The sequence below is a fragment of the Mustela putorius genome, unplaced genomic scaffold (genome assembly GCF_011764305.1).
Source record: "Mustela putorius furo isolate JIRA1106 unplaced genomic scaffold, ASM1176430v1.1 tig00000228_pilon_pilon_pilon, whole genome shotgun sequence".
NCBI lineage: Eukaryota > Metazoa > Chordata > Mammalia > Carnivora > Mustelidae > Mustela > Mustela putorius.
Window position 1 is genome coordinate 4,632,822 of NW_025421322.1, and position 15,950 is coordinate 4,648,771.

Here is a 15,950-nt window from a genome sequence, read left to right on the forward strand (position 1 = left end):
GGGAAGCAGGCTCTCTGCTGAACAGGGAGCCCGATGTGGGACTCGATCCCAGGACTCTGAGATCATGACCCGAGCCGAAGGCAGCGGCTTAACCCACTGAGCCACTCAGGTGCCCCCCCTTTCTTTCTTTTCCTTGGTGCACTGTTTTCCTAGATGTCGTCTATTTTTCTTTCCTCTGTAACTGAATCAGGAATTCTCCCTTTGGAGGTGACTATGGGTGGTCTTGAGAGCTGACCCCAGGCCTCTGATCAATAATTCAGTTTTAACTTTTATTTTGTATTTAAAAAAATGACCAGAGAGCTGCACATGCTCCCATTTGAGATCTTCAGTGGAAAAACCATGAATTTAGTCTGGCTGCCCTGGGGGGTGGTGGGGCTGCTGGAAAAAAAGAAAATGCAGCCCATTGGGACCTTCCAACAAGCGTGGCCACCGTACAACCTGCCTTATTGCTTAGTTTCAGTTCCCACTGAGAAGTTCAAACAAGAGTTCCTATTTTGGCTTTTTCCCCCAGTGGAAAGTATTAGCACTAGCTAAGTAGGCCAAAAAGAATGAAGAGCCTGAATAGAAAGAATGGTAGAGGAAGTGAGTCAGTAAGGGAAACTTAATAGGGAAGAGGAGAAAGAAAGTTTCCAAGTTGATAAGAGAATGTAAAAATACCATGGGCTCCAGGCAACAAAGGATAGTTATGTGGGGCCCAAGGCCATTGCTTCATCTCTCCTGTGTTTGCAAGTTTCTGGCCCATCTTGCCTTTCCTCCTGACTGTGACAGTTGCCCTCCCTCCACACTCCACTCTGAATCTCCTTTCAACACAATCTCCTTACTTAGTAAATCAGTGCTGGCCACAATCTAGATCTCCCTGTTTGACCTTATTATCCCTGACTCCCGTTTTTCATGTTCCCTTTTCTCCAGCCATTCCAGATTGTTAACCTTGCCCCCAAGCATACCCTCTGGCTTTCACATCTCACGTTGTCCCTTAGACCCAGAAAGGACCCGCTGTCTTTGCCAGTCGAAACCCTGTGGTAACTCTGAGCCCCAACTGCTTCCGGAAGCTTTCCTAATCCCACCAGCCTGAAACAAGCTGTCCTTTCTCTAGACTCCTGTACCATGTTGTATCTCTCCAAATGCCTCTTGTTTTATTGTGCATGCTTTATTTTCCCCATAAGATCGTAAGCTCTTTGCAGGACAGAAGACACGGTTCTTCCTCCTTCCTTCCTCCTTAGCGGCTAGCATATCAGCTTTCTTATAGTATCTGAGTAAGAAAATATATCAGAGGAATGATAGAAAGAAATCACATTAGGATCAAGTAGTCTAACACGAATTTCACCTTCTTATTCCTGAATTTAGTTCCTTCAGTATAGAAAGAAAAGCAGATCTATGAGTATTTGTTTTTTCAGTACCTGGAACCATGAAATGTAGTCATTTAGGGTGCCTGGGTGGCTCAGCAGATGAAAGGCTCTGCCTTTGGCTCTAGTCATGATCCCAGGGTCCTGGGATCGAGCCCCAAATTGGGGGTCTCTGCTCAGCAGGGAGCCTGCTTCCCCTTCTCTCTCTCTCTCTCTCTGCCTGCCTCTATGCCTACTCTGGCAAATAAATAAATAAAACCTTCAAAAAAAAAAAAAGAAAGAAAGAAAGAAATGTAGTCATTTGGTTCAACAGAACAGAACTCCCCCCACTCAGTGGAGGTCCATGAGCGTCCGCATTGCTGTCTAGTGCCTGAAGTGGACACACCATGGGAAGGATGACCCAAGTAGGGTTGGGCCTTCTCAGGTCCTTTTTGTAGGTTTTCTCTCTTAGGAATGCAGTTCCTTCCCTAATAAATGATATATGTCTAATAGCTATTTAAATGCTTTGAACAGTCCACCAAACATTACAAATATTGTACCAGTGATGCATGTGGGAAGAAGTGTGATGTTTTTCTCCCACCTGACTTTTCTGTGTGAACTAATTCCAGACATATCTGGATTTTCATAATTCAAAGAAAATATCTACGCCAACATTTTGAGAACACATAGGTGCCAAGCGAAACCCAACAACATACTCCTTGGTGACATTCAGTCGGTTGAAGCTGTGTACACAGAGGGAGCCGCTACCTAAAATTGAGCTCATATGCAAATGTGAACACTCCTCAATTCCAATTACGTTGTATACATTAAACCTTTAGAGGCTGTGGAATTTTCAGGAAAAATATAGCCGAGCTTGACCTTAAGTACCTTGCCTCATTATTTTTTTTGTCATTTCCAGCTACTAGTCTCTCCAAAGAAAACAACTTTCTTGTTTCTTTTAGTTTTGTGTATGCCCTGAGCTTTATTCCCAGTTGCTGCTACAAAAAATTGAAATGGTTCCAAACACCACTATTGTTTTTCTTTTTTTTTCTCTGTAACTAATATTTAAAGATCAAAGATAACTCTGGTACTTTTATGTTGTAGAGTGTATATAAGACCAAATTTTCCCTAAAGGTATTTGCTGTCTAGGACTTTTTCCTTTTTTTCTTTATTCCCTTTCTTTCCCTCCCTCCCATTCTCTTTCTTTCTTTCTTTCTTTCTTCCTTTCCCTTGTTACCTTTCTTTTCTAGAAGTCATCTGGATGGTAGCTTTTTGATTTCCCAGGGTCACTGGAAGTTGCATGGAGGAAGAATTGGAGTGGGGCCATATGAAAAGCAGGGAGATGAGTTAGGAGGTTTTGAAAAAATACTTTATTAAGGTGTTTCAAAACAAAGAAATAAACAAATCCTCCCTTAACCTTCCACCAAAATCATATTGTGATAACTAGTGACCTTGGGAAATGTTTTAATTTAGGTACTTTCTAAAGGCTCCTTCTAATGGTAAAGCAGAAAGATAATCTTTCTGTCAAAAGACTTTTATTATTATGACAATTCCCATGTAAATTCTTAATGTATTTATTTTAAGGGCCCATTATGATAGCTCTTATACAATGTTTTTATAGTTTTATTCATTCTGTTAATTGGGAAAATGTTTCATACTATCAGCCTTTGGTTCGTTCTTTTAAAAAATTATATACGACATGAAGGAAATCGTTTGTATATTATACAAATGTTTTTCCTAAGATGTCAGTTTTATTTCTTATTCTTAGTAATTGGATAGAACACTGTTTATGTTCATTTAAACATGTATCCTAAAGAAGCAGTAATTATTATGTTGTTTTGGAATACTTGTTCAGTTAAACTGATTTTCTTCATTGCATTTAGTGGGTAGGAGTGGAAATAGAAAATATTTGATGATCATGGAAGAAATCTAAATATTACCACAATTGGCAATAATGTGTGAATAAATATGAATGTGAATCAGGAGACTCGTTTGGTAAATGCTACAATAAATAACATGGCTAGCAAAAAGTAAAACAAAGACATTTTTTCATACATTCAAAATGTTGAAGATAGTTCTCATATGATATATGTGATCTCATAGAGTATATTGAATGAACTGCATCCTCAAATTGCTGTTTTGTTCTTTATCAAAAGAATAAATAAGGAATGGCAATTTAGGGTCAAAAATAATGCAACAAATGAAATTTTACTTTAATTACTGTCTAGCCATAAGAGGGAATAAACTATCAGCCAAGACCCATGTTCTTTGATCTCACACTTCGACCTTCTTGTCCTCCAGATGAATGAAATGGGCTTTTCTCAAATGTTCAACAGGCATTTTACCATTTGATAGGACAATTATTTTTAAGAAGCTTTAAAATGTGATCTGGAAAACCACATTGACTCTCTGTGGCATATTTGCTATTCTTAGCCTGCTTGAATAAGCTGGAAGTGGATGAATAATGCAGGTTAGAAAGAAAACAGATGCTAAATATTACAAATAGGAAGGTTTTCCAGCAATGAGACTTTCATTTTAGGACTAGATTTTTGTTGGCACTTTTGGCATCGTGACGATTATTGTTTTTCTCTCCAGCTGTTACACATCTGTATTGAAGGTTGGGGCAATTGGCGCTGGTCAGAGCCCTTCAGTGTGGACCACGCAGGAACGTTTATTAGAACTATTCAGTACAAGGGTCGGACTGCTTCCCTCGTCATCAAGGTTCAGCAGCTCAGTGGAGTGCAAAAACAGGTGAGTTCCTTGTGTTCGTGACCCAGACAGCTCTTAATTCTTTGACACAATTAATGGAAGTGAAACTTAAAGAAATGAAAATAATTCATAATTTAAAAACCCACAGTGATAAGCCTGGGTATTTTTTCTCCCACTTCGTATGTGCTTGTTGATGATCCTGAGGATGGTGATGGCTTCAAACCCTTTGTCCCACATCTTTTACAAGAGCTGCTAACGAGCAGTAAAATTTACTGATTTTAGTTTCACCTCTTCTCGCTGTCATCACCTACCTTCTGGTGGAGGTGCTAATGAGCTGTGAAATAGCCAAAAGGCCTTTATTAAGGAAGAAAAGAAGCACTGGGTGTTGGGGACTCTGGATAATCCAACAGCGGATAACCAGGAGTTGGTTCTCAGACATATCAGAATAATCTTCGAGAAAGTGTGATACCTCCTATGACAGAGTGGGCCTGGGTCTCCAGCAAGCTTTCTTTTCCTAGGAGTTAATATTAACTGCAGTAAAAATTCACTACGGTCTAACTCTTGGCATATAAAACCTCAGCTCTCAGCACATATTTTTACGTATTTTATAAAACTTCCTTTTGGCTGTTTTTGAAGTTCTAAGACTGCAAAGGGGAAAAAAGTATCTGACACTTTTTTTGTGTTCTTAAGATGTGAAAATGTGGTTTTTAGAAGATGTTTTTCAAGCATGGCGCATATGACAAGAGTAGAAAGGAAAAAAGGAAGTATTAAAATCTGAAAACTGGCTTCACTGCACACATCATAACTGGATTTGTCATAAGAGTTTTAACATATACATCTGCATCTGGACTGTAAGTCTACCCAGAGCTTATGTGAACTGAAGACATGATAGAAACAGCCCTCAGTCCCTGGGAAAGGAAAAGGGGAGCTTTTCTTATCAAGCAACATGGGCTGGTCCATTGCCGTGTGCCAGGAGCAGACAGGAAGCAAGTGGTGAGGTGAACAGTAGGACCTGTGCCATATACGTTCTTGATCTCCACCTAATCAGGGAGCTGGACATCATGTTCTCATTATTGTGGGCTATTATTCTTTTCACAGAAGTGAAAAGAATAGAGCAGAGGAATCTTCCCAATGAATTGACTATTCCTCAAGTAATTATGTATTGCCTACAGTAAAACAGAGTGAAACGAAAGACACTATGTGACACAATCTTTGCTCTTAAGCTGCAAATTTATATAAACCCAACTGTATGTCGGGCACCGTGTGTGTCACACAACTGACAGTAAGTGTGAAGGGAATTTAGAGGTTTCACTAGAAAGATATGATTCAAGTTGGGCTTTGGAAAACAGAATTTGGATTAAGAGAAGACATTCCAGGTAGACAGTATAATATAAAGATAGGAACATGGGACATATCGGTCTTATGGGGACCCATGATGAGATCAGCCTAACTGAGCATGAGCTTTGAGCTACAGAGTCCTGAGAACAAGATGTGTCACTGACTTTCATCTGCCCTCAGAACTGTCGTACTTGGATATGCTCTCAGTAAATATCTGCTCAATTAATACATTCTGGTTTTCTGATTCTGTCACTCATGGTCTTTGAAGAATGCCTTATCCACCTTCGCATTTACCAGCATTCCTAAGAAATGGTCATTCAGCATCTGTTTGAATACTCCCAATGATAAGAGGCTCATTTCCTCACACGGCAGCCCTTCCCATAAATGATTACTTCCATCTCTAAAGGAAGCTCTTTCCTGATTTTGAACCCAATCTCTCACCGTTCAGCCAGTTTTTACCACTCTTCAGAACTTGGGAGATGTACGCAATAGCTTATGGTGAGGACTAAGTTATCTCTCCTCTGTATTACAGCCCTTCCAAAACACAAGGGAAGCCAAGATGTTTCCCCTGTGCTTCCGTTAGGCCAGTGGTTCTCAAACTTGCATGTATGTCAGAATCACCTAGAAGGCTTTTTAAAACATAGATTGCTGGGTCCCACCCTCAGAGCTCCAGATTCAGTAGGTCTTGGAGTGATGTGCCAATTTATATTTCTAATAAATTCTCAGTTGTTACTGATGCTACTGGTCCAGGGGACCACACTTTGACCACTGTGGCTCTGGTCTGAACTTTCCCAATTCATTCAGCTCTTTTGCATATGGTTGCTAAAACAGTTACCAGTTAATGGAATGACAGGGTCACTCCATGGAGAAATATTTTTCCACAGAATATCATTGGTGGTTAAGATCATAACCACTCTGGCTGTGTATTCCTTGCTAGCTATGTGATCTTCAGGTTAGTTAACCTCTTTGTGAATCAATTTCCTGACCTGTGAAATGAGGATAGTAATAGTGCCTTTGTCATAAAGTTAGTGTGAGAATTAAATGAGTTTGTATAGGTAAAGTGCTTAAAAGTAGCACCTGGCCTACTGTCATAACTCCGACTATAGTTACAAGAATGAAATAGTCCCAGGAATCCATACCATTGGTTAGACTTTGTTGTCTTAACACCAATAGTGCCTTCTTCTGGGGCGCCTGGGGGCTCAGTCGGTTAAGCATCTGACTTTGGCTCAGGTCATGATCTTGGGGTTCTGGGATGGAGCCCTGCCTCTGGCTTCATGCTCAGCAAGGAGTCTGCTTTCCCTCTCCTTCTTGATCTGCCCCTCCTCCCCCTCACATTCTCAAACTCTCTCTCCCCTTCTCTCAACTATATAAATAAAATCTTAAAAAAAAAAAAAAAAAGACAGGGCACCTGGGTGGTTCAATGGCTTAAGGCCTCTGCCTTCAGCCGGGGTCATGGTCCCAGGGTCCTGGGATCAAGCCCTGCATCGGGCTCTCTGCTCGGCAGGGAGCCTGCTTTTTCCTCTCTCTCTGCCTCCTTGTGATCTCTGTCTGTCAAATAAATAAATAAAATCATTTAAAAAAATACAAAAATGATAGTGCCTCCTTCTTGCATAGATATTATATACCTTCAAGGAGTAATATTAAATTTTAGGGATAAATTAATATATACTGTGTTCCTGTACACATTGCAACAGTAGGTCATAAGTCAGAAGAGTTGGCCATGGAAAGTACCTTTTTTAAAAATTCCCACAAAATGTTACTTACCTTTTCTTCCCTCTGACTAGAAGAGATTTCCCAGCTCTAATATCTATTACCTAATATCTCAGGCAAATTTCTTAACCTTTCTGAACATCATATTCCTTTTGCAAAATAAAGCACCCAGTAAATATTAGATCACTGTTGTTATTTTTGTGTTAACTATTTTAAAATATTTCTGAAAACACAGGAAGGTCTAAAGTAGAAAAGAAAAGTACCCATATTTCTGCCACCCAAAGATAAATACTATTACTACTTCAGTGTATCTTTTTCTACTTTTTTTCTATGCAGTTATTTTTAACCAACTTGAGATCTGGTTATATAGTTTTCAACCTGTTTTTTCACTTAACATTATATGATGCTTATGTTCTCGTGTTATCTGCAGAGCTGAATTATCTTTTTAATGGTTGCATAATTTGCCACGTGGTTTGTTGAGACCCATTTGGGTATCCCCTTGTTGCTGCACCTTTAGATAATTTCCAACTGGTTGCTAGAATAAATCCTTAAATAAATATCTGTGTGTATACATATGTATGTCAGAATGTCTGGATCTGTCCTCAAAATGATTTGCTATAAAATTTAATTACCTGAGCAAAGGATGTGAATGTTTTTGTGGTACTTGATACATCTTCCCAGACTAAAAAAGATATACTTTATTCTTTAACCAAAATACATTAATCCTTGAAATAACTAAATATGTATATTTGTCCCAACCAATCTACTGACTCTCTGAGTTTTTCAGACTATTAGAATTTCTTAAAAATCTTAGTGTAAGGAGGGGTTCACAAAATTTGGGGACTCACAGAAATTTCCCATGCATTAGAAGTTTAAGGAATCCTTTTAATCATCCTCTCTGTTAATGTCAAATCAACAGATTTTAAGGCATCTGGTGACAAATCACATTTCAGGATTTCCAAATGTTATTCATACCATTGGATGTGTAGTAATTATTTTCTGTAGGGACTTCCTCTCACACTTTTCTCTGCTTCTATCTTATTATAGTAAATTATCTTACTTTTTTAAAAAAAATGTAGAATGTAGCCAGGCAGGAAAGAACCTTTCGGAAATCCATAATGGAAGCATAGCCACGCTCCCACTGCATTTACTTATTTACTTTTCTGAAAGAAGTGCCGTCTTACTGGCAAAGTCCATTTCCAGCCCTCTGTCATGGAAGACATACACACACACATTCATACACACAATTTACACTTTGAGTTTTAGCATTTATTGTCATAGCCAAATGAGATTGTGCTCTAAATGAGGGCCATTTTAGTCACTCAGCAGAACCGTGAGAAGTGGAGCACAGAAACAGCAATTCATTTTAACTGAGGAAGAAGCAAAATGTAAAATGGTTGGTACTGAACGCAGGTAATGCTGAAAGGTTCAGCAGACCACCAACTTCAAAATAACTGCTGCATTGTTGTGAAAACCCTTTCTAGTCTTTCAGTTGGGTTTAATTTCTTATTGTCAGCATAGATTAACTAAAATTCAGGTTAGTTCCAGTTAAAGTACATCAGAGACATAGGATTTCCTCAATTAGCCAGGTTGGGAAGGAAGATAGGAATCAAGGTTTCAGAAGAGCTTCGTGGATTCCTGCCTCTCTAACATCTTGGCTTCTTTCCTTCTACCCAACCTGGGTTGGGAAATTTGCAATAAACCACAGCTGCCTACTTTCAAAGATTTTGGGAGGTGAGTGTGTGCGGCTCACTGATGGACCATAACTGCATTAACACGCCCCCGGATAATGGAGAATTGGCTGATGCCTGAACAATAAGGTTTGGTTGTCTGTACCCTGCCTTTCGTATACCCCTGGCATTTCTCCAACTGAATGATAATTGACCACATACAAAATTTTCAGGAACTTTGTACATAACACAGCTACCCACGAACACACAGTGACTTCCATGTATCCTATCCCCTCATTGAGAAAAGCTTTACCACTCTAAAAAACGTAAATGTACATATGTATGTATGTATATATATTGTATCTTTATACATACACTTTTAATCAGGGCTAAGATATCATTTTCCAGTGCATCTGGTGCTCTGGAGTTATTCTTTAATATCACTATTCTTCTTGGCACTGATCTAATAAGAGTTCTGAAACCTGCTAAGTAAAATCATATGTGGAAATCTTCAATACACATCTTTGTGGCTTTGGGGAAAGAGGAGAATTAGTGTGAAACCTGGAAATGTGTATTAAAGAGAAACCCTACATTAAAAAAAATTAAGTAGCTGTCTTCAACTGATAAATTAATCTTGAAATTCTAACCATAATTTTCAAAATAAAGGCATTGTAAGTGTTGCCACTTTGAAGAAAAGCAGACATGGCTCTCACTGAACCCTGTGTGGGAGCAGCTCTGAAGAACACCATTCTGAGGAGGAGCCATTTTGGATTTTCCTTCATTTAAGTAGCCCTCTCTCCCTGGCCACTTTTAAGGGTTTTCTTTTTATCATATTTGAAAGCCTATTTAACAGGCTTTATAGTTGAAAATGAAACTATAAAAACCCACCAAGAGGATCTTTGTCTTTAGACAAAGTGAGTCCCAGATGGTTGCAGAGATTCTGTGGTTTCTGTGAGAGACAGCAAAATTCTCTCCTAAATCTCATGGGGCCCAAAGGTTCTAAAGCAAGAGCAGTGTGCATACATTGCCAGACCTGGGCACATCAAGAGGAAGAACAGAATTAAATACTGCCTCAGAGCCTTCACGTGTTTATTTAAAGTTAGATGATGCTAAGGCCTCATAAGACTTAACCGTGAGTGCCTAGTAACCCCTAGCATATGCTGAAGAAAAGCTTGCTTGCTAACTCAGGACTCGTGGTTCAGTTGACTTATGTGTTTGTTATTGAGAAAACATTGTTTTAAAAGATTCTAACAGCCAGAGTGCCTACAAGTAATGTACAGTTAAGCACGGCTTGGTTTTTACAGATGTACTCCTTCTAAAGAAAAGTCAAAGGAATAGATAGTTGGAAAATAAATGTTTAAGAAAATGCTAAACTTTACTGTTCAACTAATGAAACAACAATGGTCTATCAATGTAGCAGGTTTCTTTATAATGAACTAAATAATAGTTCATTCATAAATAATCATATATATTTGTATAAATAATAGTTTACTTACAGTGATGTCTACAAAATACTCTTAATACTCTTACAGTGATGTCTACAAAATACATATGAAAATGTATCCATTAGGGTGTTTTTAGTCTGAAGTAACAAAGTAGGCTTTTTAATCTTCATAGTAAGCTAGTGAGGCAGATACTGTTATTATTCCTATTTTATATTTATTATCTCATATAATAAGAATGAGGAAGGCAGGTTAGGTGTTGGTTAATTAAGCCACTCAGGGCTGTGTCTGCTTCTCCTCTATCCTCTTTGATTTGCCTTTTTTGTCTCAAGATGGCTACAGAAGCTGTATGTACATACATATATCCTCTCACAACTTCTTCCATGGCAGACAAGAAGCGGGCTTTCTCTTCTCAAATTCTGTCCCTTATCAAGGAGTAAAATCTTTCCCAGAAACTTTTAGCAGTCTTTCCTTCTCATATCTTTAGCCAAACAGTGCCCCATGTTCACCCCTAAAGTAATCACTGGCAAATGGAGAATGGAATTACAAGGATCAGTTTGTTCCAGCTGTGACACAGACTGTGGAGGCCATGGAGGTGTCCACCTTCCCTGAGTACTTTGCTCCTTTTTGAGACCTAAAACGAATCAGGGTTATTAAAAGGGAGAAGGAGGGACCACCTCTTTGGAATGGAACCAGTGACATCTGTCGCATTTGCATTATTATGGGCAGTCTTCATTCTCTTTTTTATAGTTTCTAGGCTTTCTTAATTCATAGGTGTTAATTTTATGAAAGACAGATCTTCAGAGTGACTATCAGACTCTGGGCCGGAGAGTCTGGGTAACACCGTGCAAGTCATCTGACATCATTCTCCTTGTTAAGATGACAAGTCTTAGTAACACCTATTTTATATAGTTACTGTGAGAATGAGAGAGTTAATGTGTAAAAATGCCTTGTAATAGGATGTATGTATATATTCATACAGATTTGTGTGTATGTACATACATGTGTATGCAGAGAAAGAGAGGGAGAGATTTCTTTTCAATTGGCTCACACGGCTGTGGAAGCCAAAACCCAGCAGAGCTGACATGTAGTTCCTGCCTGAAAGCCAGCAGGCTAAAGACCCAAAAAGAGCTGATATTTTTTAGCCCAGGTCCAAAGGCCAGGAAAGACCGATGTCTCAGTTCAGTCAGGCAGGAGGAGTCCCTCTCACACAGGCTCTTTGTTCTAGTCAGGTCTTCAGCTGACAGGGTGAGGCCCACCCACAGTAGGGAGGGCAGTTTACCAGTTTACCAGTTCAAACGTTAACCTCATCCAAAAACATCTTCACAGTCACACACAGAAAAATGCTTGGCCGAGTATCTCTGCAATCGTGGCCCATTCAAGTTGACACATAAAATTAACCATCACATGCTTGGGAAACCACATATATATTGGTGTGCCTATGAATGATTACTATTCATATAATCTAGAAAAAAATATTACAAATAAGAAAATCCAGTACGTGAAAGTCCTATATTTTCCAGTCATGGTGAATATTTGTATTACAGTAGGACTCACTGCATAGGAATAAAGTTTTGCATTATCTTTTCAATTTCAACCAATTTAAGAAGTATTTCTTAATGCCTACTGTGAACTGTACTCTTAGCTGGAGGAAAAATGAATCCATGAATCTTTGGTTCATTCTGTGTGTTTTACAAAGCCACATGCTTCTACTCTGTGGGAAAACCTGAATAAAATAAACTATAATTAGGCATCTGACTTAACAGTTGTTTGTATTACCAATTTATAAAGTGATCTCTTATTGTGTAAGACTGCAAGAAACCCTTGGAAACATAAATCGCCAGTTGGCCTCTCAGCCACGAGAGCTGAAGCCTTGTGCTCGGTCCCCATCCTTGGTGACTGCCACATCACGTGACATCACTGACTACCCCTTCCTGGTGGGCCTTTTCTCGGGACTTCAGCTTCCCCTGGTTTACCGCCACAGTCCTTTGCCTCTTCTTCTCGGGCCCCTTCCCTGGCTCTTTGCCCCTGAATCTGACGCTAGGCTGTTGGTCAGTTGCTGGTGTAAGCCTGCACCTCTTTTCCAGGTCCGCTCTCTTCCACCTCTGCGCATTCGCAAGGCTTTCATTCCGGAGGTCGGCTGTCTCCAGCCCCACCGCCCACTCAGGCACACACCCAGCATTTCCAGCTGGCTGCTGCGGGCCCTGCCTGTGCCTGTCCTTTGAGTGCGGTAAACCTAATATGACCAAAGCAAAATCCCTTTCTCCGCCCAAGCCTTTCTTCCCGTTTGCTCTAAACAAGCTCATGGTTTCACATTCTTTCCTTCAAAACCAACACAGGTAATAACAGTGAACATGTCACCAGTTCAGGAAATCCAAACGGGTGAAACTTTATGTGTGTGTGTTTATTGTGTTTTAGATTATCATCTGTGGAAGACAGATCATCTGCAGTTATTTGTCTCAAAGCATAGAACTGAAAGTCGTTCAGCATTACATCGGTCAAGATGGACAAGCTGTCATTCGAGAACATTTCGACTGCCTCACAGCCAAACAGAAATTGCCTTCATACATACTGGAAAACAGTGAACTGACGGAGTTGTGTGTAAAGGCCAAAGGAGATGAAGACTGGTCAAGAGACGTGTGCTTGGAATCTAAGTCCCCTGAGTATAGCATTGTCATTCAGGTACGAGATGTGCGGCAATCTGGAATAGAGCAGTTTTGTGTTGTTTTTTTTTAAGATTTCATTTATTTATTTGAGAGAGAGACAGTGAGAGAGCGCATGAGAGAGGAGAAGGTCAGAGGGAGAAGCAGGCTCCCCGTGGAGCTGGGAGCCGGACGCAGGACTTGGGGCTCATGATCTGAGCCAAAAGCAGCCACTCAACCAACTGAGCCACCCAGGCGCCCGAGTAGAGCAGTTTTTAAAATTAAAAGTTTCTCCTTTTGCTCTTTATTCAGTACAGCGCTTTATTTTAAAAATGACTGGTACAAAAGAGGGAGATCTGAAGTAAGATAAAAAGACTTGGGATATTGCTTCCTCCTGCCCCACAGCAGCACAGCTGTGGTATCATTTCCAGGTGCCTTGAGAGCCACGACGCTGCCTTTTTCAGGTGGAGACAAGTTATATTTTGAGAAAGATCCTGATGCACCAGGGCTTGGGATGGGGATGCAGGGGGAAAGTAGGGAAGGAGGGCCCCCCCCGACTTGAGAATCTTCACAAAGGTCTACTCCTTTTTTATCTCCTTGTCACACTCCACCATCGGCACTTTCCTTGCCACAAAGGACAAATCCTCCCCGCCATTCTCCCACCCAGTCTTGTATCAGCCTCTCCTCTTACGGATGCCTTTGTCTTTAAGAAAGCGCTGGCCTCATTGACTTGCTGCACATTCACTTTATGCCATAATGAAGTCTGGTTTTGCTTATTCTCTGTTTTTAATGGCTTTTTTCTATAACTTTAAACTTTTTAATCTTCCAAACTGACATTCGATCTCTGCCTCATTTTGATTAATTAGTAAACTGTTCGGTATTTAACAGAACCCTTTTCTACCTCCTGTGCAGGTGCCATCTTCAAACAGTTCCATTTTTTATGTCTGGTGCACAGTTTTGACATTAGAACCCAATTCTCAAGTGCAACAACGACTGGTGAGTGCTTTCCAGCCCTAAAATATGGTATATGACTCTGACCTTTCCTGTTCTGAAATAAATTAAGGTCAGAGTGACCCAGGGAAGAGATTTATTACAAGTTTGTTTCAGCATCAAACAGCTGGAATACTGCAACAAAGCAAATATGAAAGTTGTTCTGTCCTTTTATTTTTATAGATTGTGTTCAGCCCTCTTTTTATCATGAGGAGTCATCTTCCAGACCCCATTATCATACATTTGGAGAAAAGGAGTCTGGGATTGAGTGAAACACAAATTATTCCAGGAAAAGGACAGGAAAAACCACTGCAAAACATAGAACCTGACCTTGTGCATCACCTAACATTTCAAGCAAGGTACTGGAAAAATCCTTACGTTTTCCTAAGAGAGAAGAAAAGCAACCTATACTATTGGGGGAAGAAGGCAGATAGAATATTTTGTATGATTCCCTTATCTTATGAGAACGTTATTTTAAAATTGCCCTGCCTGTGTTCCCTTATCTTCTTCAGTGGTTTTGGATAAAATTCAGCCTCTTTCATTAAACTTAGATATAAACAAGAGGGATTGGAAGATTTAATTGACATAATTTCTCTGTGGAAGAAGAAATGAATAGAGCTCTCACCCAAGCATGTGGGGGAGGGGGACAGGGAAAAGGGGTCAGGGCCCAGATCATCCAAAAACTGTGTCACTAATCCCTAAATCACCAAAAAAGTTGACTCAATGTCACAAAAGGTATTGGTCTATGATACATCTATAGTTCGATTTTTTTCAATAAATTCACTTTAGAAATCTGATATTCACTCCTGTTTTATTCTTTTCCATTTCCTAGAGAAGAAGATGATCCTTCCCACTGTGCCGTTCCCATCTCAACCTCCCTCATCAAGCAAATAGCCACTAAGATACACCCTGGAGGCACAGTTAATCAGATCCTTGATGATTTCTATGGGCCAGAAAGTTCCCTTCAACCCATGTGGCCCTATAATAAAAAGGATTCTGACAGGTAACGGTCCCCAGCAACCTTTTTCTACAAACATTACTCAATATTGATAAATAAATGACCATTCACCAAAATGTTAGAGGTTAAAAGGTTTTTAATGATTGATTGATTCATTTGTTGATTGGTTGATTTTAGAGAGAGAATGGAAGTAGGTAAGTGAGGGGAGAGGTGGAGGAAGAGGGGTGGAGAGAGACTTTCAAGTAGACTACCCACTGAGCGTGGAGCCTGACATGGGGCTCTGTCCTAGGACCCTGAGATCATGACCTGAGCCAAAATCAAGAGCCAGCCACTTAACTCACTGAGCCATCCAGGCACCCCAAAAAGTCTTTTAGAAAGGAAATATTTGCACGTATCTATCAGATTCCAACCTTCTATCGTCTGGGTAGATGTGCTTTATGGACCGCTTTACTCATAATCTAGAACATAATTGCATGAGAAGTTTCTCCAGAATGCAGATTCAGCATTGGATGGTTCTGGTGTGAAGAAGGGTCATACAAGAGCATTGTGTGTCTGGAATCCTTAAACATATTTCATGAACACTGACGTCATTGTATTTCATTGAGTCTCTTGGATGTGGTATTTGGAACAGGAGTGAACAGCTGAGTCAGTGGGATAGCCCAATGCGAGTGAAGCTGTCAGTCTGGAAGCCATATGTTAGAGCCTTGCTGATAGAGCTTCTACCCTGGGCCCTGCTCATCAATCAATCCAAGTGGGACCTCTGGCTGTTTGAAGGGGAGAAGATTGTTCTACAGGTTCCTGCTGGCAAAATTATTATCCCTCCTAATTTTCAGGTACTATAACTTATTTTTAGTTAATATGAATTCTTTTCTTTTAACAACTAGACTTTATTCTGAGGTCACATTTATATTCTTAACAGAATCAGTTGTAGAAAACTCTCCTCTTAGATGCATATGTAAGAGGTATGGAATGTGCTTTGATATTCAAAGACATTTCAGATGTCTTTTTTTTTCCCCCCCATCAGCAGTATTCATGCTTGAGTTATCATTAAATTTGATAACTTGTACTAGTTACATTTTCATTTTCATTTTTACTCTGTACAGGATATTTGACAAGCATTATGATTGGCCTACTCAGGGTATGTTAAGGATATAGAGCCATATTCTGTG

The 15,950-nt window shown here is 39.9% G+C and overlaps 1 protein-coding gene across 5 annotated transcripts in view; it reads left to right on the forward strand.

Annotated features, from left to right (window-relative positions):
* The window catches only part of VPS13B (vacuolar protein sorting 13 homolog B), a 762,523-nt gene that overhangs the window by 696,880 nt on the left and 49,693 nt on the right, over positions 1-15,950 (forward strand). For all 5 annotated transcript variants that reach the window (XM_045077980.1, XM_004768902.3, XM_004768901.3 and 2 more), the window contains exons 44-49: positions 3,918-4,073; positions 12,610-12,873; positions 13,746-13,829; positions 14,007-14,182; positions 14,656-14,826; positions 15,413-15,614. In XM_045077980.1, coding sequence (XP_044933915.1) covers positions 3,918-4,073; positions 12,610-12,873; positions 13,746-13,829; positions 14,007-14,182; positions 14,656-14,826; positions 15,413-15,614 — 1,053 coding nt within the window. The remainder of the gene's footprint in view (positions 1-3,917; positions 4,074-12,609; positions 12,874-13,745; positions 13,830-14,006; positions 14,183-14,655; positions 14,827-15,412; positions 15,615-15,950) is intronic.